At 34.1% G+C, this 25,530-nt stretch overlaps 2 protein-coding genes and 1 pseudogene across 3 annotated transcripts; 2 read left to right on the top strand and 1 right to left on the bottom strand.

The window, feature by feature from the left end:
• Positions 1-1,086: 1,086 nt before the first annotated feature.
• On the top strand, positions 1,087-6,382 carry LOC7479694 (protein IQ-DOMAIN 32). Its single transcript, XM_002301956.4, has 6 exons — positions 1,087-1,510; positions 2,334-2,720; positions 2,814-3,035; positions 3,607-3,687; positions 3,785-5,438; positions 5,950-6,382. The coding sequence occupies exons 1-6, from the start codon at positions 1,430-1,432 to the stop codon at positions 5,967-5,969; spliced, it is 2,445 nt and encodes an 814-aa protein (XP_002301992.1). The 5' UTR covers positions 1,087-1,429; the 3' UTR covers positions 5,970-6,382.
• Positions 6,383-8,569: 2,187 nt separating this feature from the next.
• LOC7490664 (zinc finger CCCH domain-containing protein 6) lies at positions 8,570-13,424 on the top strand. 2 transcript variants are annotated; one of them, XM_024595939.2, is made up of 5 exons: positions 8,570-8,914; positions 9,568-9,927; positions 11,790-11,993; positions 12,073-12,197; positions 12,280-13,424. In XM_024595939.2, exons 2-5 carry the CDS (start codon positions 9,727-9,729, stop codon positions 13,190-13,192), a joined length of 1,443 nt encoding a protein of 480 aa, XP_024451707.2. In that variant the 5' UTR covers positions 8,570-8,914; positions 9,568-9,726; the 3' UTR covers positions 13,193-13,424. The 2 variants fall into 2 exon arrangements, with proteins under 2 accessions (XP_024451707.2, XP_024451709.2); XM_024595941.2 differs by lacking the exon at positions 9,568-9,927.
• A 3,738-nt stretch (positions 13,425-17,162) lies between these two features.
• LOC18108949 (uncharacterized) lies at positions 17,163-20,557 on the bottom strand (annotated as a pseudogene).
• Positions 20,558-25,530: the final 4,973 nt, after the last annotated feature.

The raw sequence follows: 25,530 nt of genomic DNA, 5'->3' as shown, positions 1-25,530 counted from the left end.
CACGAGCGGTTAGAGAATAATATAAATCATATCTTAGGGTCTCACCTAAAAAGTTTAAGCTATTGGGTTGAGATAGTTTTTTGACGTGATATCAGAGTCTTGATGACCAAGCGATCACGAGTTCGAATCTCATCATCATCATTTATTTTGATAAAAATTAAGCACAAGGTAATATGGGTCCATGCAAGTTTCAAGTTAAAGGGCTTTCATTTGAGGAGGTGTGTTAGAGAATAATATAAATCATATTTTAAGATCTCACCTAAAAAACTTAAGCAATTGGGTTGAAAATGTTCTTTGACGAGCAACCTAGTTTCAATAAAAGATTTGAAAAGTAATTTAATTTTAAAATTTAAATTTTAAAAAATACGATATACCACGAATATAAAAGAATTTTAAGTTATGAAAATTGTATATTTATTTAAACAATACCTATTAAATTTTATCCATGTTATAAAATCTAATTGATTGATTAAACTAGTAAGTGTGTATTTGATATTGTAGTACAAGATGCTTTTTAAAAATACTTTTTATTTAAAAATATATCAAAATAATTTTTTTTAGATTTTTTTTTATTTTTAATATCAACACATCAAAATTATAAAAAAAACTAAAATAAAATGAATATAATTTTAAAAAATACAAAAATAAAATAAAAGTTATCATACTTTTAAATGATATCTACAATCTTTCATGTCAAAAAGCTAGAGAGTTTTGATTTCTTACTGGCTCCATTGCTACAAATTTGGAAGCAATTAATGTGAAGGTCATCTACAAAAGACAAAAGTCAAAGACACTAATACAGTTCACGAATATACACACACCTTTCGCATACCGGACCAATCACGCGTGCCATTACACACCAAATACGACAAACAACATGCTAATGGAGTAAATAAAACGGCAACTTTCAAATTAATCACGATCCAATTAACAAGAAAATCCCCTCGTAAATAACTTCTCGCGAGTCTCGTGATCAAACGGCTACATGAGCTGAATAATATAAAAAAATATTAAAAAAAGAAGAGAAAAGGAAAGCGTAGAGGATCTGACAGCCTTTTCAAGCTTCTCTCTTTATCTCAAACGGACAGGGCACAAGGAGAGAGAGAGAGGGGGGGGGGGGGGGGGGGGGGGGGGGGGGGGGGGGGGGGGGGGGGGGGGGGGGGGGGGGGGGGGGGGGGGGGGGGGGGGGGGGGGGGGGGGGGGGGAGAGAGAGAGGACCAACGGAGTTGTCGATAAATGACGGATTCCAAAACATGAGTGAGCTCGATTTAAGGAACATGTTGAGGTCCGTGTATCTCTTAGCTACAATTTCCAACAAGCCACATCGAATATAGGTTGGTTAAGAAAGAAACAGAGTGAGCGAGTGACGAGGGAGGACTGAGCGAGTGAGGTTTTTTTAGAGAGAGAAAAAAACAAGAAAAACATACAAATGGGAAGATCCACTTCCTGTTTGAAAATAATCACCTGCGGTAGCGATTCTGCTGACAGAGATGATCTTCAACTCCCTGAGGTACCTGATTGGTCAACGATAATCACTTCCTTAGTTTTTTTACTGCTTACTTTCTATTTTCGGTCACTTCTTCTTCTTTTTTTCCTGGAACTTGTTGATTTTTTAGTTTGAGTGGTGATTTATTAGTTAAATAACTAATGTGTTTGGTTCCGAAGAATTGTTGGAAATGGTAAACGAACAATGTGCGGATGTGTGGAACATCCGAGAAACTTTGAATTTTCGTTCAGTGAAGTTTTGTAATTAATGGTGTAAAATCTGATTTACTATATTGATTGAAGCTGGATAGAAGAAGAAGGTCGGACGTTGCAGGAACTTATTTAGCCATTTTTTGTTCCTTAGTCAAAGTTATTAAGTCTACGCGAGGATTAGAAACTTTCGTCTTTGATTTAGTCAAGGTTTATTAACGCCAATCTAATTTGAAAGTTGAAACTAGTAAATGTAGTATGCTTTAATGGATTATCAAACATTATAGGCAGGATTGGCGTTTCGTTTTTGACTGATCAAGTTTGAAGTATGATGGATACATGTAAGATCTATAGATATGGATGACAGAATTCATGGATGGTTTAAGGAAATTATGTGGATCATGGTTGCAATTTGCAATTGGTAGTGTCGATCAGGCATCGCATGTGTATGTGTGAATGTATGTATGTATGTATATTTCTTGCTTGAAATGTCCATTTCATCGAATCGTATTGCTTGTATGTCTATAAGGTTTCGGTAAGCCATTCACCATCAAGAGTTACAGTCGAAAGTTGGAAAAAAAAGGAAGTCTGTTTTAATGTAGCATCAGTTAGATGATGTTATGTAAATTTCATTTCAGAGCAATGGTTCAAGTGACAAGCGCGGATGGAGTTTCCGGAAGAAATCTGCCCGTCATCGAGTTCTCAGCAACACTATCATTTCAGAAACCACCCCTTCTTCTGTGAACAAGGAGAGTCCAGAACCCGCAAATCTAAACTTCCAGCCACCAGACATCCCTACTGCTCCAGAAAAAAATGCTGTGATACAATGCACTGATGAGAAACCACAGTTGTCTGAGAAACCACAGCTGCCAGACAAGCTGCAGCTGTCGGAGAAACCACTGTCTGCTTCAACAGACCAGGAAGTAGCTGAGGCCATTGTTTTCACCAAGGATGAGAATGAAGTTGATGATCGTGTGGAAGAGTCTGTTGTTATTGTCATACAGGCTGCTGTCAGGGGGGTTTTGGTAATTTTATTTTTGCTTTAAGGAAATGTTTAACTATGGAGCTTGCTTGTTGGTAATCATTCTAATCCATTCTTTCTTCGAACTGTCCTCCAGGCTCAAAAAGAACTCCTCAAGCTTAAGAATGTTGTTAAGTTGCAAGCTGCTGTACGTGGCTACCTTGTCCGGCAGCATGCCATTGGAACCCTACGTTGTGTTCAGGCCATTGTTAAAATGCAAGCTCTTGTTCGTGCTCGCCGTGCTCGTTTGTCACCCAAGAGCTCATATGTAGAAAACGAGGTTGGTGGGAAGCATGGCAAACCTATATCCAAGACCTCGGTAATGCTACTCAACTTAAATAAGAATGTTTTAACCAAAGGGCACTGCCTTTACAAGGGTTTCTGCTTGAGAGTTCAAATTGACAAATGGTTTGGTTATGTGGATGATGCTGGTCTGGCACAACCCACTGTCCAAATGAAATAGCTAGTACTTCAAAACTTTTGTCTGATGTCCCAAATTCTTCATGTCAGTTCACTGTTCTCACTCGTTTACTGTTGCTTTGATTTGAAAGACATTTTCAGAATGTAATAGAAAATCGTGAATTCTTGGAAGGCAAGTATGAAATGATATCTTAAACCAGTGTTTCAAAAGTTGGAGATTAATGAACTAACTTGCGATGTTTCGGAACTTTTCCTTTTCATTTTAGTTAATTGCATTATGCTCGCTATAAGTAACAGCTATCATAAAAGCTACATGTAGGATAATTTTCTGCTCTCCTCTTGTTAAAGAAAACTGGCATCTTCTCATGCTTTTGACAAAAAAAACTCTGTTTATATACTTCATGGACAGCAATTCTCTTCCCAAATCACCAGACAGTCTCATACAAGCTTTCTTTTCGTTTGGCTTTCAGGAGAAGGAAAGCTCAGTAATCAAACCAAATGCTACATGCACTTCCATTGAGAAACTGGTCGGCAATAGCTTCGCTCGTCAGGTACGGAAACATGGGGACTTTTCTGTGTATTTTGCAACTGTGTTTGTGCTATACATGTCACTTATCAAACATGCTGACCTTTTGCTTTGAATTAAAGCTAATGGAATCGACACCAAAGACCAAGCCTATCCACATCAAGTGTGATTCGTCTAAACGTAATTCTGCATGGAACTGGTTGGAGAGGTGGATGTCTGTTTCATCAGTGGAACCAACACCCAAACCAGAGTTTATAACTGAACAACTAGAAATAGAGAAGAAGGAGAATTTTACCTCTTCTGTGCAAACTAGAGTCCCACCTGAAGAATTCTGTGAGTCGGAAGATTCAAAGTCCAATATCAAGGAAATTGCTCTGCCATCTGAAAGTGAAGAGAGTCTGATAAAATCCGATGCGTTTGACTTCAAGTTTCAGGTGTGCCATCCAAACTCTCCTTTACCAGGAGATATTTTGGAGCAGCCTCAACCTGAGACGAGTAATAAATCGGATGCAGAAGAAACCTCAATAACTATAAATTCTCTTCCAAATCAAACTATAGAATCTGAAGTAAATTCTAAAAGGGTGACCGATTCTCTTCCTCATAAGCTAGAATTAGATGGTGAACAACCTGATCAACCCAAACGTTCTATGAAAAGGGGAGCCTCTGAACAATTGGAGACTGAAGGAAAGAAATTCGTATATGGATCAAGGAAGGCAAGCAATCCTGCATTCATTGCTGCCCAGACAAAATTCGAGGGGCTGAGTTCAACAGCCAGTTTGAGTAGATCATTCAGTTCTTCGCATCAAGATAGTGGAGTTGAATCAAACACGGAAATATCTGGGATAGATACAGAATCAAGGACCAAGGAGCTTGACATGGCAGAAAACTCAGCCCCCCATAATTCAAGGGTTCAATACGTTGGCTCTGAATGTGGCACTGAACTTTCTGTTACCTCCACACTTGATTCACCTGATGTATTTGAAGTTGGAGCTGCAGAACTTGAGCATGAAGCCAAGGTTTCAGGGGAAGAAACTCGTAATCCTAACAGAACAAAAGACTTAGATGTAGAAGATAAAGATTCATCCAAGGATCCAGTTTCAACTTTGTCTCGCTTGGATCAGCCTGAGAAACTTGAGGACGCCATAGGTGAATCAGCGAATACAATTGTTGTTGCAGATTCCGCACAGGAGGAGATGAATCCAGAGAAAAGTGTATCTGATGTCAAGAGAGAGCTGAACTCGGAGACTGGTGGTCTAGCATATAGATCATCCCCAGAAGCTTCTCCCAGAAGCCATGCAACTGTTCCAGAGTCCCAAGGAACACCTTCAAGTCAGTTATCTGTGAAAGCTAAAAAGAGCAGGGCTGACAAAAGCAGTTCAAGCCAAAAACGTAAGTCTTTATCAGCAAGTAAGAGATCTCCATCGAACCCAAATCATGATTCTGGTGCAGGAACTAGTGTGGAACAATTGTCCAAAGATCAAAAGAATGGGAAGAGGCGGAATTCATTTGGTTCCACAAAACCTGACAGCACTGATCAAGAGCCAAGAGACAGCAGCAGCAGCAGTTCTCTCCCTCATTTCATGCAAGCCACGGAATCAGCAAGAGCCAAACTCAACGCAAATAACTCACCAAGATCCAGCCCAGATGTGCAGGACAGAGATTTCATCAAGAAGAGGCAGTCCTTACCTGGTGCAAATGGAAGGCAGGGTTCTCCACGCATCCAGCGGTCAATGTCTCAGGCACAGCAGGGTGCAAAGGGAAATGATATTGTTCATGGTATTCTCTGAACTTCCTTGTACTCATTTATATTCTGTCTTGCATTGTGGTTGAAAAGGTTTTCATTGTCATTTAACAAATTTACTCTTATTGGGGATGTTATTTAGTTCCCAACTGCAAATTTTTAAAGATTTGATAGGATATTGTTCAATACTACTATGATTATTATAGCATCTTTGCTGTTATTAGCATAAATTGCTTAGAATCCATTTAATATAGGTAATGGCTGGTGACCATCATGCATCATGAAACATAACAGTTTATTGTAGGATGGTTCATTTTGGTTTGAAATTCTTTCACCCAAAGACAGGCTGAATAGATTCTTGCCAATGATGTTGTAATCCACTATTTATTTACTCGCCTCCTGAGTTAACCTTCACAGCATTTGCTGATGCGATGCTGTTTTGGTGGGGAGTTTGGTAATCTGAGCATGCATTGCTCCTTACCTTGGGACAATTGTCTCGAAACTGATTGCTCCTGTTCTTAACTGCTCAATTTCTGTTTGTTACAGAGAAAAAGTGGCAGAGGTGAACAAAATGAAAGTGTTAATGTGCACAGCACAGTGTTTTACCTGCCATGGGAAACCTAGAGTTGATTGTTGATCCACAAGACGGCTTGTTATCATGTTTTATACAATTTTTCTGCAACTGGATGGCGCTTTAGTTATATGCACACTGGGAGTTTGGTAGGAGGAGATATATATAGAGCCGAGTAAGGACTTCTTGTATATTACTGGAACCCAAAAAAAATTATATTATTTTCTCAAACTCTCCACTGTGGAGGTATGGTCTATGTGTCTGTTCAACGTTATTTTGTGTGATACTGTTGAGGCTTGTTAAACATGTCGTGGGATGTGTATCTGGAGTTTGAGACATTAACAATGGCGTGGGAGCTTTCCAAAGGCCACCACTGGTTTTTTCAATAAAGATTTTATTTCTTCAGCAGAGACACAGGTTAAAATCTCGTTTAGTTCTCTCCACCATTACAAAAGGAGTCCTCCAGGTTTGCAGGCTCCCTCTACGGAAAGGATGCAGAGTCCTGACGGAGAGGCATGGATTCGCTTCTCATCAAGTGCTTCTGTCATCTTAAGTAAGCAATGTTTCTAAAACAGGAGAGAAAATCTTAAGGCAGTAATGTTTCTTGTGAACAAATAGTGCATCAGTGGGGATCTATAGCCTGGCCCGGCAACGTGACTACCTGCCTGGTTTAACAACTCAACTTGGTGAACCGTTCCTGCAAGCCCAGCTGGGCTAGGTTCCTTCCTGAACCATATTTCTGTGTCAACTTGGTAAAATTTAAGTAACTTGATTGACCAGAAAAACTTAGAATAAACTTAATAAGGTCAATTTAATTTTTTTTCTAAATCTATTTAAAATGATATATTGGATATAGTTGGGTTGATCTATTAATTTACAGGTTAATTTAACAAATTTGCAACTCGAAACTTGAGTCGGGTCATTTCTCAAGTTAGGTATAATGATTACAGCAGGCCTCAGTGAATTTACCTTTATTGTAACATAAGTTTTTGACTTCCAACCTTTCCTTTTGGTCTGGTAATAAAAGTTCAAGTTGAAATCCTCGAAAGCTCAGAGTGACATGAAAGATGAGGCGACCCAAAACATTCAAAGTCTGTCCAACACGGTCAATTCCACTGACCAATTAACTATGTATACATTGCTTGAAAAAATTCTAGGATAACTTCCCGTGAGCAAAGTAAAATGACAGTAGCAAGCATTTTTCATTTTTCAAAGCTTATTTCATTAAAAAAAAACCCACATCCTGCCTCCCAATAATCACTCGAGGAGTTCTAAGGGAATCTAGCATTGTCACAAAAGAGAGAAGAATAATGATAGTTTTTCCAGGTGTGTTTCACCTGTCTGAGGGCTCAATCTGGGGCGATCTATTTTCCTACTGAATCTAGAGAAGTTCTTGAAGGCATATGAGGCTCTGCAGGAGCAGCAGGGCCTGGTCCTTCATGAAGCTATAACCCAGCCCATGGAGAATGCCAAAAAAACAACAAAACCATACGTGGCAAAGTAGCTGGCAGGCTATCAACCATGCGTGTACCGACCAGACCAACAGCTTAACCTTTCGTCAGCCAACTGTCCTTTCATCGTCCGATTCAAAAAGAAGAAGATAGAAAATAAAAATTAAAAATTAAAAATAGAAACTGTGGTCAGAAAATCTTTAACGCTTTCCAAAACAGGTCATATCAAACTTCAATCGCGTTTCAGTAACGTGTTACTCACCCCACTACCCAGGTTTGTATCAGTAAATTTTTTCTTCGGCGAAACCACACTTTGATCCAGTGTTATTCCAGCCCGGGCCGGCACGACAACACGGTAACTTGTGGATTCAAAATTTTGTTCTGATTTATTTTTATATCAAACTTAATTGGAAGTGATAAAAAATAATCGAATTAATAAATTAAATTATAATTTGATGGTAAAAATTATAATAAAATCTAATTTAATTCTTTTAAAAATATCATTTTCAAAACATCATCTCATATCTTTTTTTAAAAGTAATTTTTAAAACCACATCGTTTTAATTTAACCAAATTTAAGTTGATTTGTCCATCATATATTTAAACCTTGAACTAAATTAAGTTTTATAACTTTTATTTTATATTTATAAAAGCATCTCGTAATAAGATTTAATTTAATTTAAAAAACAGTGATAAATAAATTTTTAAACAATTAAATTGTTGGTTAAAATTATTTTTTATTTCCTCTTTTTTAAAATGTAATATTTCTATTACAATGAAAGTAAGTCTTTAAGAATTACTCATGTTTTATTAACATATTCAAACTTTATTTTTCTTTTTTTCGTCTACCCTTCCCTTATTTTCTCTACTTGTTAAAAAAATTAAAATAAATAAAATAAAATCATCAAAAACACTAAATTATCAATGAATTTAGGAACATAAATATTTAAAAATAAAGTTTGAAGCCACGAGAATCAATCAATTAATTTTATTAAATTCTAATGATGATTAAGTTATAATTAACTCGAGCAGAAATGAAGTTTACGTACCCATTTCTTATATAATAAAAAAAAAGAGGAAAAGAAAAATCTCAACTCACGCGCTGAAACCAGAACGTACGTACATACTATAGATATAACAGAAGAGTGAAAAAAAAATAGAAAACGATATAGAAACGGCAACTCAAAAGAAAGAAAAAATCCAGAGGATCTAGGGTTCCCTTGGATCCTTCTGTGCTCTCTTCTTCGATCGCTTAAAATCGTGGAATGGGTAGGTAACTGATAAGGAGAGATATCGATGCAGTTGTAAATCTAGTTTTTTTAGGGTTTCGAACTCGGGAGTGGAGTTTTACACTCTAATCGAAAATTAATTTTATGGTGAGGGAAATTGGAAATTGAAAGAATCGAAGAATTTTTGTTGATTTGTAAATATGCGAGGATTGAAGAAATCAAAACGAGTTTGTTGGGCATCAGATGTTAATCTTTGTCAGGTAAAAATTGCAAATTTTTCAAAGAAATTTATCAATTTTAACAAGAAGAAGATGTACTTTGTCGAATTCATTGACTTAGCATGGAAGTTAGAATCTTGATGAATTCCAATGTCATGCAGTTGAAGAAGAATCTATCCTTGCTATTTTACTGGGAGGAAATGTGTTTGTGATTGCTCACTTGCTTTGCTTCTCTGTTGTTTGTGCTTGTATCACTTACTTTGATAGTGCGTGTGTAATCGGATTCTGTAATGGAACTTTTGATTGTTGCATGGCATTTCTGTGCTTCAGGAGGCCAATACTTCAGCATGGTTTCCATTACATTTAATTTGAAACGAAGCTTGTTGTGTTAGGAAAAGCAGCAGTGATAGAGTAGTTTTTTTTAATGTGATTTTTTTTTCATCTTGTTATTTACTTTTGAGCTGAAATTAGTAATCTATGTGTTTTTTAAGTGCTTGTGGTTAAAAATGGTATCTTTCTTTTGAGGGGTATTGCTAGCTTTAGAAGAATGCAGTACTGAAGGTGATTTTCTTTGAAGTATCTTTTGTTTGTGTGATAGATATGAGGTATGATTGATTCAAGTACAAACTGCAGCTATCCTGGCTAAAAATGTTGTTTTTTTTCTTCTCCAATTTGGATTGTCAATCTAATTACAGTGGAGTAAGCACATTCATGAACTGCAACTCTTTGTGCAAGCTGCTCAAGTACGAGATTGAGATTTATGAAATTTAAGCCTTGAGGCATTTTTGAAGACTGGTCTTTCCTTTATTGCATGTTCACATCAAAAGAATTCTGATTGCTGATAACAATAATCTATGAAAAAAAAAAAAGGCTGTAGTAAATTAGAATTACATGTGTTTGCGGAGGTTGGGCAGCACCAGCTGAGAATGGTTGAGAAGGGAGAATGTATAAGAGGGGCATATGATGTGGAAGCATACACAGTCTTAAATATGCTTTTCTTGGGAGATCAAACTGTCAAAGTTGTAACAAAATCCACAAAGTGCATGCTAACCATGGTATGGTGGAAAATGTTTTATGTTTCGATTTAAGAATTATTGTTCACAAGAGTTTTTTTCTTTTTAGTTATAAAATGTTTTATCTCCAGCTTTGTTTCTTTTTTAGTTCCTTATGCTTTGAATTTGGCTATATAGTTGCCTGCAAACTCTTTGCTTTATATGTGAATGTATGAATTTTTTACCTAGTTGCTTTTTTGGCAAAATCTACTTATGCATAAAGTGCTCCTGGCTGCATCATTTAAAAGTGATTATAATTGATATTGTTATTATGCATTGGTGGTAACATATTTTGTGATGAGATTACTGATAAAAGAGATTCCATCTCGAGGCAAAACATACGTGCATGCATTTGTTCCTATGCATGTGGGATGATGGGGATAGAGGGTTTTGCATTTCTCTGGAACTTATGCTAAAAGTGTACTCATGTCTATGCTATAGTAGTATAGCGAGGTGCAACTTAGCAGTTTTTTCTTAATTGGTTTCCTTCTAAATTTGTTTTCATTTTTCTCTCATCTGGAAAGGGGGACTAACTCCAAGATTAGAGCTTCCTTTAAGGGAGGCGACTATGGTATATTGACTCATAAGTTCCACAGAACCACTGGTGAGACATTCAAGAGAATCAGACTGCATCAGGGAATTGTGTCCTTGGCTGACAGCCAATAACCATGAACACTTCATTCCCAGAGATTGTGGCACATTATGCACCTCCAATCTCTGACTTGATTTAAGTTGTCAACGGACTTTAGTACGCAGCATCCATAGATATTAGATCTATTTACATAATTTGAGTGATCCCTGATTGCTGATCCAGGAAGTTGTCTTTTTCTATCTTCGCAGAGACAAAAGTTCAAACACAAATGTTCTACTTGGTGTTTCAATGTCGCTCCTTGGGGCCCCTCTTTTACTTCTCTTCTTTGATGCTGCCTCGTGCACCTATTTCTTTTTTCAAATCATTTACTTCATAAAAGAATCAATCTTCTGAGCATTGTATCTTATGGCTGGACACAAAAAATAAAGACTGATGGCAGAACATTGATTCAGGAGCATTTGGATCCTCTGTGTACCATGTTCTGAAGGAATCAAAATGGGTTCAGGAGCATTGATTGTTCTCCAAAACTGCCAGGGGATTTAGCCAATGTTTAAACAATATTTTTTTGAGTGTTTAAATTTGAATTTATTATTCGAAGCTCTACCTGACAAAGGTAGAGACTCAAGCTGATTTCATAAACCTTCACTTACAGAGCAAGTTTGAAGTATATGTAACCTCTTAAACATAGCCACTGTGGTTTCAGCTCTCATTCAAATCCAACTATCTAATTGTTGTGGTGTCTATCATTCTTGTCTCTTGCTTCTGAGTCATTGGCTGCATATATGATTCACCCATGTTTTATAGTCTCCATACAAACTGACCATTTGTTGCTTGTTGACTGTGGTCTAGCATCATGCATTCATCTTTAATGATGGTTTGAAATATCCATCTCATTATCAGTTCACCATTTATTGGATGGCCAGTTCAGGATGTGCATAAAGGAATTGCATGAATGCATGTTGTTCAAGGCAGTAAATGTTTTTCACCTGAGAAGATCTGAATTTTCTGTATAAACTAACACTTGCATTGTTATTGCTGTGTACGAGTTTCCTTTGTTTCGATTGCTCCTTGGAGTTTCAGAAGTAAACAAGGTTTTAGAAATTCTTTTCACTTAAGAAGATACGAGTTCTGTTACAATAAAACTTCCATTGTGATTTTTGTGTTTTAGTTCCCTTTTTATTCAATTGCTCCATGGAGTTTCTGATGTTTAATAAAGGATTTAAACAGTACTGTAAGGGCCCAGAAATTGAACTCCTGCTTCTCCCCTTACCAGGTAAGGCTGTTCCTGTCAGAGGAATCTCCTTCACAAATCGGGTCAGGTGCTCAAGATCACCTCCAAGCGAAGTCATCATGGCCAACTCATTCAGCTGGAACTGATGACTTTCTGCCACCTGGCTTTGAAGGAAGCCATCCTTCAAGCCAGTTGCAGATCAAGTTGTCAGAAGTCCCTGTGATAAAATGGAGATGTCCGCCCAGGGTAAGTCAAAGTTTTATAGTTTTTTAATTGCCCATCCCTTTGGTTTTTAATATCAATCATTGCACTTGGACTATCGCAGCTTGTCTTGAACTTGACTTGGCAATTGGTTGCTGGGGAAGAAAGCGAAGAGATGGAGGTTCAAAATCAGAGGGAGATGAGAGTGCTTGAAGCTGTTTATCCCCGACCATCTGCCATTCCTCCAAAGTTTGCTACTTCTCTATTTGCCTCTCTCTCTCTCTCTCTTTTTCAAATCTACCTCTTGAACTGAAAAGTTGTCTGTATGCAGCTCCACATTTTCTGTGGACCTGGAAAGCTCTCAGCATGGTGATCATCAAATTCCCCTGATTCCTATTACCCCCATTGAAGATGAAGATGCAACAGAGGCACCATCTGATGTGATGGGACCATCAATGGTTCCAATGAATTCACAAGCCCAACTATTAGCTTCTGGATTTCCATCCTTTCAAAATGGCATTCCTAGCTTTCCAAATGGGAAACCAACTGCAGGAGTTCTCCCTGGTGTCGAACCCGATGCAATGGCTGCTGTCAATAAAAGCAGTGAGCAGGGAAGTTTGATAGACCCTGACCTGCTCCTCAAAATTCTCAGCAACCCAAAATTGATTGAGAAGTTGGTTACTGATCATGGAGCTGTAGCCAATGCACAGAATATTCCCAATACCCCTTTGTCAGATCCTCTAACTTCTCATGTAACTTTGCCCAATCCAGCACATATTCAAATGAATAGAACAGAATCCAGTGCCCAAGCATCTTTAACTGCGACTTCAAGTGGATCATTCTACACGCAGCCAAACGGGGTGCCAATGGGGGTTCCTTCTAGTGCACGGATTCCTCCACCAGGAGTTCCATCCACACCTACCGGAGCGACACAAGCAAAGGACATTAATTATTATAAGAACTTGATTCAGCAGCATGGAGGCGATAAACAAGAAACACCTCAGCAGTTTGGTAGCCGTTACAATCACCAAGTAGGAACAAGCCAAGATTTAGTTAATTCCAAGTCAAGGGAATCGAAACACAAGATTATGAAGCCTTGTATTTACTTTAATAGTTCAAGAGGATGCCGGAATGGAGTCAATTGTGCATACCAACATGATTCATCATCCCAGCAAAAGGGCAGTGGCATAACGGAGGTGCAAAGCTCAAAGAGAATGAAAATGGATCGGGAGATCAGTAGCTAGTGTAGTATTTCAAGTAGCTTTCATCTGACAAAAAAGGCTTATAGCTGCTCAACTTTTTATACTTTCTATTTCATTTTTGGTTTGATCGTTCAGCAAAAAGTTCCTCTCTATCGTGGAACGTTAAAGATTAAATTATGGGCAGAAACCATCATACTTGGAGGTTGATGCGACGTCTCTTCTATCTATCTTGAGCTTACATTGAAGTTGGTATGGAGTTGATATTTTTGAGCAATTTGTGTACGAGCCTTTTGAATGGCGCATCTCAATGTTTGTTTGGAATCTTGCAGCTAGCACTAAGGCTGAGCATTTCTGGTTCGGTCCGGTTTTGAACCAAAATAAACAAACAAATCGATTTATTTTTTTTTAATTTTTTGAACCGAACCGAACTGAAAACCGGTTCAAACCGATTAATTTCGGTTCGGTTCGGTTTTTTTCCCTTCCAAACCGGTTCAAACCGAAATTATTCCAACTTGTTCACAGTCCAAAAAAAATCTCTAATCCCTATGTCGAAGAAGGCAACTAAAAATCTTCCTTGTTTGGGCATTTTGATGCTCTGTGCTCCGACCGCCTACAATTAAAACAAGAGCCTCCAAATCCAAAGCTTCCGCTACGCATAATAAAAAAAAGATGTCATATTTGTTTGCTGAAACTTGTATGAACAAATTGTCCAAACCAGCAGTCACACAAGCCAACAAAAGATAACAGGGAAAAAAAAGGGGGGAATGAAAGGAAAAAAATCCACAACTTGGCACTTACCCACATCATGCATGCACCCCATAAAGCCTGTAATTTTAGGTTTACAGAGAGTAAAGGGAGGGGAGAAAAATCAAAGCAAAGAAGAGTAAAGGGAAGAGAGAGGGATATGCAGAGAAGGGGGAGAGATATGCAGAGAAGGGGCCAGGAGGGGCTAAAAGGGATATGCAGAGAAGGGGAAGGGGGGGCTAAAGGGAGGGAGGGATATGCAGAGAAGGGGAAGGGGGGGAAGGGGCGGCTGATGCTAAAAGTGATTTTAAGGTTAGAAAGTGTTGTATTTATACTCACTTTTTTTTTAAGTGTTGGCTGGTTGAACCGGTTCGGTTCGGTTCGATTCGGTTCAATCGGTTTCTGACTTTAGAAACCGAAACCGAACCGAACCAGAATTTTTTTGTGTTTTTTTAATCGGTTAATTCGGTTTTTTTTTTCGGTTCGGTTTTTTCGGTTTTTTTTTTCCGGTTTTCTCTGTTTAATCTGTTTATCGGTTTTTTTGCTCACCCCTAGCTAGCACCTCATGTCAACGTAACCACAAGAGGTTGCTTAGTGGTAAAACACAAACCATCTCATATTCAATTCCAGATTTTACAGCCAGCATTTCCTATCGTCTTCTTATGACCACTAAAACATAGTTATTAAACCCAGTCTGAAGATTAATTTTGTCACGGGAGTTTATCCAGTCAAGAGACCGGGTCCTGGATTTTATGGATCAATCTAAAAAAATAAAAATAAAAATGTGGATAGTTATGTCTATTAAATGTGATAGAGATCCGAATCAATTCCATGTCTATATGTATCACTTGTAATAATCTTCCTTTATATATTTTCCAAGCATGGATCACCTATAAAAATGAAAAACATATCTAAATTAAAGGAAAATATCTTAGGATTATCAAGGAATGAAATTATTTTACAAGGATACCTTTGTCATCAAAGTCTGGCTCTCTTTCATCAAACTCACGTCGCATTGTAGACTTGTACTGCTATATCATTATTTTAAGTGTTCATCAACCTGATTTTTTTCCTACAGTAGTCGACAATAAGGGTATTCTAATTACTTTGACATCAATAAAAATGATAATGATCGTGTTTTAAAGGTTTAATACTCGTCTGATAATATCCTAAAATCCAAATGATGTGAATAAAAAATTATTTAATATTTATAATAGTGATTAATCAATATGTTTAAGTGCTTAGATTTTTTTTTTATCTAAAAAACTCTAGATTTATGATAGAAATTTAAATACCTGCAAAAACAATCTTAGTTAGAGGATATAAAAACTCTCCGATAATAAAGTCAATATATTTACGAGAAATGTATTAAAAAAATTAAGGCAATAAATGATTTAAAAGAGTTTTAAATTCAAGGAACAAAAATATTTGTTCTTAAGTTTTAAATTAGTTAATGCTCTGGAATTTATATATCTTTATTTTAAGAGATGAAAAGTTCTGACATTTTACCTGGATAGTTCAAGAAGTTTTTGTACCCTTGAACCTTGTCATTTTCAAAAAAAAAAAAGACTGAAAAGTCCTTTGTTTTCGATGATATTAATGAGAGACAAATATCTCTTACATATTATTAATGAGATAGTAAGTATGGTAGGTCTCTTAAAAGATTTTGTATACATCCATGAGTATAGACATGGTTATTTATCATGTCTTTAATACTTTTATTGTAAAGGATTGTCCATGATTATGCATATAGCCTTAGAATTTGGTAATGTCTAAGTTCTTTGGGTTCGGCATATTAATCAAACCTATATTACCTTGAACTTAATTAACTGTTAAGTCTAAGTTGTTTGAGTTTGATATATTCGTTAGACCTATTTTATTCAAAATGATTTTTATTTATAAAAATCTTAACCAAAAAATTAACTCGTTAATTATCATCACTAACATGTTATATTAATGACCAAAAACATGTTTATAACTTTGCTTCTTATACAGAATTGTGTTGCTAGATAATAATAAATAATTATAAAATGTTGGAGGAAACTAATGGTATAATATAAAACCATTAGTTTACATGTTGTTAGAAGTTGCTCCACTTATCCATCTTTCAAAAGTAGATACAAATGATCATTCTAACATAAATTGGAGAACTAATCTTTAAATATTCAAATTGTTACAAAGATGAAAAAAGATTAAGTTCTGAAATCAAAATTAAGAAATAAAAACGAGAAACCAATGAATCTATAAAATTATAAATCAACAAAAAATATAAGTATAAAAGCAATGGGTATTTGGGGAGATATGTGTAGTTATTGCTTTAGCATATCGTTGTTAACTGATTTGATAGTAATAGCTAGGTGTGCTTTTAAGTATTTTGCACCCTTTTTTTATTTTGTTGCCAACCCAAAGCATAATTTAATTTCCCCAGATGTAATTAATAAATAATGAAATAAAATTATAAAAATAGTTTTTCTATTAGAGGAATAATTAAATAAACATAAAAAAACTAGTTTTCTAAAACTAGTTTCTCTAATAATAAACGAATTAATTGAAAAATTGTTGAAAAGTGATAGAATGAAACCAAACTTCTAAAATAACATTAATAATACATCTAAATCTAATTTTCAGAGAGTTCTCTAAATCATGGTGAGTTTTTCAAATTTTTGTTTGTAATGCTTGAGCTATAATTTGAAAATGGAATTTGAACTCAAAGTTTTTTTTTTTTTTTTAATTGAGGGAGATGCCGTGTAAACAAATTATAGCAATGTCACCCTCTTAAATGTTCTCATGGCAAATAACTTTTTTTAATTTGTTACTAAATGAAGCTTTGAAGCCCAGCCAAAGATGGCAGGAACGTGACCCGTACTCGAACATTAATTCATCGTCAACGATGTGTACAACCACTCTATCACGACATCTATACAAATTAGAACAAGAAATGTGAAGAGTATCAGTACCGAATTTAAAAAAGATTAAGTTCTGAAATCTAAATTAAGAAACAAAAACAAGAAACCCCGAAATCTATAAATCAACCAAAAATGCAAGCATAAATGGTGCAAAATGTTCTTATAACTCAAACCCCTTTAAAGTGTTTGCGAGTTTTTCAAGTTTTTGTTAGTAATGCTCAAGTTATAATTTGAAAATGGAATTTGAACTGTAAGTTTTTTTTAGTCCAGAGATATCCCATGTAAAAAGACATTATAGCAATGTCACTCTGCCTTAAATATTCTCATGGCAAATAACTTTTTAATGGGTTACTAAATGATGCTTTGAAGCAAAGATGGCAGGAACACAACCCGCACTCATGCATTACGTCATTATTAACCATTTGTACAACCAACATTTATACAACAAGAAATGTGAAGAGTATAGGTACCAGATCTAACTTCTACATGATTGTAACAACCTCGCCACCATCAAAACTTCCTGTCCAATTTATTCAGCGGTCTTCCCTTTGAACTCTGTTAGGGTCAGCAATAATATCCATCATCATCTTCTCAGGTGAGTCCTCCCAACTTGCAAAAGTTTTCAAGTCAACCTGCCGAAAATTCAAGTTATATGGTTTTTTCATATATCAGATTCAACTCTTGAATTTGAATATCAACATAGGCCTTCTATGTATGGCAGGTTAATTACCTTGCGTCTTTGTTCAGTGAAAAGGTCCTCTCTCTTCTTATATGAAAGTTGAATCTCCCTTGCTTTCCTCCCACCTAAACCCCAAACTTCAACCTCTAAAATCAAAGCTTCAACCGGGAGAAACCCCTACGGTACAGATTTATAATTTGGAAACAAAGTTGTTAGCCTTTAAACGTGTTCATAGACTATTAATATGGATTTTCCAGTGTTCATACGCATGTTATTGTCATTGCTATTCAATCCATTTATTGTCTAACAGGCAATCTTATATGATCAAAATCATCTCCACGAAGATGACAAACAATTAGATTAGAGATTGCCTTCCGTGAGAAAAAAATTTCAGAAATTCCACAGTGAAAAACACAAATCAATCAAAGAAACAAAATGGTTAACAAAATTATTGATAAATAATACTTACTGATGCATGCATGCATGCACTCAGAGACCAAGACAAGTTAATTTAAAACAGAAAATCAAAAAGGAACAAATTACTCGAAACCACAAACTGCGCACAAACTAAGGTCATGGCAAAAAGCAAGGTAGATTTCCACTATTAGAATAGCTAATGCTGTCTTCCTCTGCCAGATCACATTCTTCAAATACTAAGATTTGGGAGCCAAAAGCTCACCAATAGTGGTAATGTGGTTAGCCAAACACACTAGTACCTGATTTGGGAAAAGGGGCCCGTGATGGTATGTTTTGTCAATAGCGTGATGACGCACGGTAGCTTTGGCAAAGTCTTCATCCATATAAACTCTCTCATTCCCATTGGTTCCCCCAAATACAATGCCCACGGGCTTTGGATGTGGCTCATAAACTCTACCAGTAGGATGCAAGTGGCTGTAAACAAAGTTTCTCTCCTTCCCTGCCAATGGTTTTACAATTGGCCACTAAGGTCTCAAAATGGAAGCATTTTTCATGGATTCCAATTGGGCCTATCAACTTTCACAAAAGAAATAAGTGAAGAGAATTTGTGACTCTCTCTCCCCTCAATCATTTAAATCACATACCAGAAGGTGAGAACGCATGAAAGACTGGACATATAGCATATAGGGTTCCAGAATTTCCATAGAACATATCCCTGTTTTCAAAACCCTGGTGCGTGAGTGCACATATGATCCATTTCCTAATATTGGTGCTATCTTCTTGTGCATCTCCAGTAGCAGAAATTAGAAGGAGCAACGGACCAAGATAACCTTCGATGTTAGACCAAAATCTGTTCAAGCCCTTCCCATGGAGAGATGACCTAAAAGTCGTTGGAAAACAAATGCTGAGTGAAATTTGATACAGTAGCAAGCAAATTAATAACTAAAACTGACACATGATACCCTGAAAGAAAGTGGGGAGGGGAGAGAATGGGTTGGTGGTACAAACTGAAGCATTACAAGCAATTTTACGGGTCATTAAATTTATTTAGGGCATCAGCAGGATAAGCAGCATAAAATACAGGCAATTAGGTCTAAAAAAGATCAGAAGGGAAGATGACAAACCGATAAAGAAGATTTTCATCTTTAGTATCACTGTCACTAGGAAAGTACGGTTTCAAAATTTCTTCACTTATTGTACCCCTGATAGTAAGGGAAATTCCCCACGCTCTTCCACAGGTTAGAAGGTAGGAGCTGCACGCCTTTTCTGGAGAGATTTCTCTTGATGATGAGTTTGAAGATTCCAGCACATCTTGCTGTTGATTGAGAAGGAAAATCATATCACATATGACATATGAACTCTCATAACCAGTCATAAACTTTAAAGTCAAATAGGATAGAGCTAGTAAAATGTCATATGAGCAGAAAGCAAGATCAAGTTGCTTGTTTATAATCTAAACAGGAAAAAAATCAGAAGTGGCTGGCTAACCCCTTAATCTTTAAATGACATCAAAGCAAAAAAATTTGTGATTCGGTTAATATTACATACCTCTGAACTAGCGAAGTTTTGCAGTCTTGCATTGACAAATTGTGTAAAACACTCCGTGAGGTTAGGCACTGTTGTCAACATCCATGTAAGAAACTTTCCTGCAGGAAGTTGTACATCTAAACTTGAAATATCACAATCCCACAATTCCAATCCACTGCCACCCTCAGCACAAGAAACAACTGCTGATAACACCAAAGGACTAATATCCGGAAGATATAGATTCTCTCTTTCAAAACTCTCCAAGTTCTTGAATTCCACAGCATAGTCCAACACATCCAAAGAAACATAAGCACATCAATAGGTAACAGCGACCCACTTACCTTATAATCACCATCATCAATAGCTTCAAACTCCAGTTTCAAAGGAATTCCTGCTTTCACTCCCGTTGCAGCAAACAGTCTCAACAATGTCTTAAGTAATGCTGAGACAGGCATCCTCCCACAGCATTTCAAATAACCTCTTACAAACTCAACCCAATTGACCCCTCCTTTATCAGTAACAAAAAACAGATCTACCATTGATGGACCCAAATGATCCAATAATCCCAAAAGGCAATCAGGAATTTTAAGTGCTTCACATTCTGTGTTTTTATAATTCAAAGAGAAGCATTTCTGCAACAAATTAAAATTACATGACTATCCAAAAATTATTGGGCAAAACAGTGGGGGGAAAATACAGCTTTTAAAGAGAAAAGCTGGGTTCTTTATCAAGATAATTTAGAACCCATAATTTATTCTTGGTGGTTTTGTAAGTACCTGTAGAGATTGAAGAGGGATTGCATTTGTTTGTGGATCGGCAAGCTTAGAGAAAGCATTTTGAAGCAGGGAGATTGATCCGGTGGAAGCTGCTAGACTTTCCACTTCCCTTTGTTCACGTGATACGTTCTGCTCCGTAGAAGACGATGCTCCCATTCTGGCAGCAAGCAAGCAAACAACAACTGAGATTTTGTTTCTCTGGAGTGAAAATACGAGTGGATTTTCTTCTCTTTCCGTTTGGTTGTCTAGAAAAACTGAGTGATAGTCTTTCTCGATTTCTGATTTTTAAGCGGCAAGCAAAAGCATCCATATCATCTGTTTGCTGCTTGCCACGTCGCGTGTGAATCACCCTGCTAGTGCTCATGTTGTTGAATAATATTATTTAAGGCACGTTTGTTTTAAAAAAAAAAAAATAGTTATTTTTTGGAAAGTAAATTTAAAAAAAAATAAATTCTGAAAAAATATTTTTTGATATTTAGTAGTATTTATTTTTCATCATAAAATATTATATATATAAATTAGGTTTTTTTTAATATAATTAAAAATAAATATAAAAGCTATTTGTTTCTAGGTTGGCTAGATATTTTTAAAAATTTTAAATTTTTTTATAAATTTTTAATGTTTTTGAATTGTTTTGATATACTAAAAAAATAAATTTTTAAAAATAAAATATTTTAATATATTTTTAAATAAAAAATATTTTAAAAAATATCTATTAACACAATATTTAATACCTTCTAAAAAAATCAACTAAGAAAATAAACTTTTTATTTTGAGGTCCATCTTATAACTATTTGTGAGGATAATTGCATTATTAATATATTATTTTTATATAATTTCTGAATTTTATTTATTTAAATTCTGAAAAAATGAATTCTGAAAAAGTATTTTTTGATATTTGGTAGTATAATGAAAAATAAACTGGAAAACACTTTCCAGTGTTTGGTTATGTTATGGAAAATGAACTGGAAAATAATTTATTAATGAATTAATTTTTTTTTCAAATTTATCTAATATATGAAAAATATTAAATATAAATATTTAATCACTTACAATAAAAGAATAAAATCTAAAAAGTATAATGATGAAATTTTTTATTATATCTTATATTCATATATAGCTTATTTTATAAAATATAACTATATATGTCATATAATATTATAGAGATATAACCTTGTGAAATTTTTCATAAATAAAACCTATTAAGTTTTTATTTCAATTTTAAAAGTTTAAAATATGTTTTTTTTCATATTAAAAAAGCTAAATTAGTTTATGGTTTTAAGATTTTTTTTAACCAAGTAAGAGTTAGATATTTGAGTTTTTTGGTATGAAGATTTTTTAAAAAGATAAATAAATACAAAAATATTTTGATAGATTTTTTTGGATAAAGATTGCTTTTTTTTTACGGGTATAGGCAATTAATTATAAATTATAAATTATAATTTTTTTAAATAAAATATTTTTATTTAATATCATAAGTTTAAAAAATTAACTCGACGCCGGATAGTATATTACTACTACTCTTTCTTAATTACAGCAACAAAATTAAGAACTTCTTCTGTAATTTCATTACATTCCAAAAATCAAGATTTCAGCCAAGACCCACCATTACAAGCTACTTCTTCTTCAAGCCTGGAACTCAAGAAAGAAAAGCAAGGAACAATCAGAGAATCCAAGAGGAGAAAAGGTTGCCCTACAGCACTCGACAGGATTGAAGAATTCACTCCACCGAACTTTTCCTTCACTTTTGACACCCAATTCAGCACCTATTCTCAAGAATTCACACCCAAATTCGGATCTTTCAACTTGGTGCCATCAACCAAAGAAAGATTGGATGATATTGTTCTCTGTTTTCATCAGAGCTCAGAAAACAAAGAGGGCCATCAAGAAGATAAGCAGCAGGCAGGGGTTAGTGAAGAAAAAGTCGTCGGTGTTAGCACATTGAGGAGGTCCATTGATGGGATTAGAGAGAAGAAGTGAGAGAGTAGAGAATAATTTGGGATTTATATTTTAGAAGAGTGCACGTTTTGTTAATAAAGAGAAAGGAACTTACAGTCTTTTGTTTTCCTTTGAGTAGAATTAAGTTTTTTTTGACTAATTTTCTTTACGTTCATCAAACATGAGAAATGAGAAAGTAGGGGAAATAATTTTCAGGAATTCATTTTCCTGTAAACAAACAAGGCATAAATCAACCGCGCTACCCTTATTTTTATCTTTTATATATATATATATATATATATATATATATATAAAGGTTATATATATAGTTATTTTTCAATATATTTCTTTAGTTAAAAAAAATTAAATACAAATCAAAAAAATTATGTATACATATAATAAAATAAATTGAAAATTATGTTTGTTAATAAATTAAAAAAATAACAATAACTAAAAATAAAATTGAAAAAATCAAGAAGCAGGTGTAGATCAAGATATTTAATCTCGCAAAACAGAATATTTACTCAATTGTGTTGTGTTAGCTAAATTTTGTTAATTAAAATAATTTTTTTATTCAGTAAAATAATAATATAAATAGACACACACATTAAATTGTTTGAATTAAATAAAAACATAAAAAATATATTATGCAAAACTACACATATTATAAATATTATCTAGAAATAAATATTTTTTTATTTTCAAAAATAAAATTCATCTATATAAAAGATAAAAAATATATATAGATAAATCATAAAAATCACTTCAAAAATTAAACACACATGAAATAATCTTATAAAAATCTCTATAAAAAATAATTAAATAAAAAAATAAAAACATCACAGATTTGTGATATTAATTGAAGCATAAATTTAAAAATTATTAAAAAAAATTACATATTAAAAAAAGTATCAATAAAAATTAAAAAAAAAAACAATAATAGCCCAGGTATTGTAGACCCAAACGAGTTAAATAACCTTTTATCATAAATTTATATTTATATTAAAAAAAAAGGAAAAATAAAACTTAAGTGCAGAAACTCGTTGGGTTTGGTTCCTTTTTTTATTCATTTTTAAATGGATAGATGATTTATCATTCATCTTTACTTTTAATAAAAAATACATGGGTGACACATTGCCTGCAAGTCTAGTTTTTTGCCACCATAATCGTGGCCAGAAAGTCAGGGCAACGATTCTCTTAGTAAAAAAAATCATTTTAAAGTTATTTAAACACAAAAACACCTCGTTAACACCCTTAAAACACCCACATGCCAATGCATCAACTCAAAATACCAAAAAAATGGTCCAAAAATCCAAGATCAAACCGGTTTAGATTTATCTTTTTCGATCTATAACTATTTTTTCAATAAGTATTGAGGTATTAAACAACCACCATCAAACCCTTTTCGTCTGATGAAACTCGTGGAAACAAAAAAAATTATTTTTGTGGTCGAAAATGGCTTGAATTGTGATTTTCTCTCTCGTTATTGGAATTCAACAACCCTTCTCTCTCTCATCTCTCTAATTAAGGACTAAAAATAATACAAATGAATTTTTATACCAAAAATAAATTTAAAAAATTTAAAGTGATCTAAATTGTACAATTTGTGTTATCTTGAAAGTTTGAGGACATAAGTGTATTTTTTCTAAAATCTATGACACATCATCCATATTTCGCGTCTTTTTCATTACGATCCCTATTGTTCCAATTTCACAATTGGCTAAGAAATCCAAAGCAATTGGCTTCCAATTAAGATTAAATCACTTAAAATTAAACTTAGAGAACCAAAATGAATAACTAAAAAAAACACAGGAGGTTTACAGTATCTTGTGAGTGTGTGGACAATTCTAGTTATTGGAAAACCCTTGAGTTTTAGTTTTATACTTAGTTGTTGGGTTTTGGTTCACGAGTATATTCAATTTAATTTTTTATATTTTATAAATTATGAACTTTACTATTTATTTTTGTTTTAAACCCAAGTAAGTTTGATATATTGGAGTAGACTAATTTTTTTTATTGATATTATAAATATTTACGTGTTGAATTTATATTACTAATTTTAATGGATTCGCATTTAGAGACAGACCTCTAATGTTATGTCTAACTTTCATACATTGCACCACCATTAAATTATAATTGCCTCTTATCTCCTTTTTAATAAAAAGACAATCCCTTTTTTTATATGTTAAAAAAATCTAATATGAAACTATGAAAACTTCATTTTCTTTATTTTTTCAGTTCCTAATTCGAAAGAGAATATAAAAAGTTGTCGGATTCTAACTGTAGAGAGAGAAAATCTTCATTGACATAGATCTCAACCACCAAAACAATCGATCATAGTATCAACGAGTTTCATTTGTAGGAATAGTTTCACTTAAGTGTTTTTTCACCTTCAAAATAGTTTAAAAAAGATATGGACTTGAAAATATTTTTTTTTTATTTCACGTTGCTTTCGAGTTTTTTGACAATTTTTTAGGTCATGAATGAATTTATCGATATGTCAAGGGTGTCTTCTATATATTTTTGGATAAGACATTGGTTGAAAAGTAGGTTTTTAAGGGAGAAAAAACTCCCCTAGCTTTCCAATAACCATGATGGCCAGAATCTAGGGAGAAACAAGCAATGTGTTATCAGTCAAAGCAAATGACGAGTTGTCTAAAAATAAAGGGATTGTTCGCCCCTTGAAAAAAAAGTTAGCCTAGGCATGCGGGCCATCCAAGGCAGGCACACGAGCCTGAACTTTTTTTTTTTTGTCCTTTAACCTTTTTGTTTCCAATTTCAGCATTCAAATTTTGGTTTTTCATTGATTTTTTTGTTTTTTTTTAAATAACATTTTGAACAATCTTTTATGATATTTTATAGAATATTATTTAATTAAGTGCATGGCTCTTTTTTTTTAATTCTTAATTTGATGTATTCCCCCTTAATATTTCTTTCAAAATAAATCATTTCATTGTTTGTTTTTTGAAGGTATTTTTTTTATTTGACTTTAAAAAAACCCTCCTTTTGTTGTTATTTTTTGAAAAAAAAATATAGCTATTTTTTATTTAAATCCCACGCATCACCCTTATTTTTCTAAGAAAAAAATTGATGTTTGATATAAAGAAAGTCCCATGCATCTAGTTGGTGTATAATTAAATAAAAAATAATTATAAAAATAAAAAATTATTACATCCAATAATGTCCATGACATAGTTTGCACGTTTATCAAGTTAACTATAATTATCTTGGGTCTTATTTTCTTATCATTTTTTAAATTGAATATTTTTATTTTTAATTATGCCTTTTACATTTTATTTTTTACACTTGTTATAAGAAATGTGTAGAATAATCTTTTTTTATAAAAAATATTTCATCCATCATTAAAATATTATATATATTTTTATTTTTTAT

This window comes from Populus trichocarpa, chromosome 2 (assembly GCF_000002775.5).
Source record: "Populus trichocarpa isolate Nisqually-1 chromosome 2, P.trichocarpa_v4.1, whole genome shotgun sequence".
In the NCBI taxonomy this organism is placed as follows: Eukaryota; Viridiplantae; Streptophyta; class Magnoliopsida; order Malpighiales; family Salicaceae; genus Populus; species Populus trichocarpa.
This window is presented reverse-complemented; position numbering and strand designations above follow the sequence as displayed.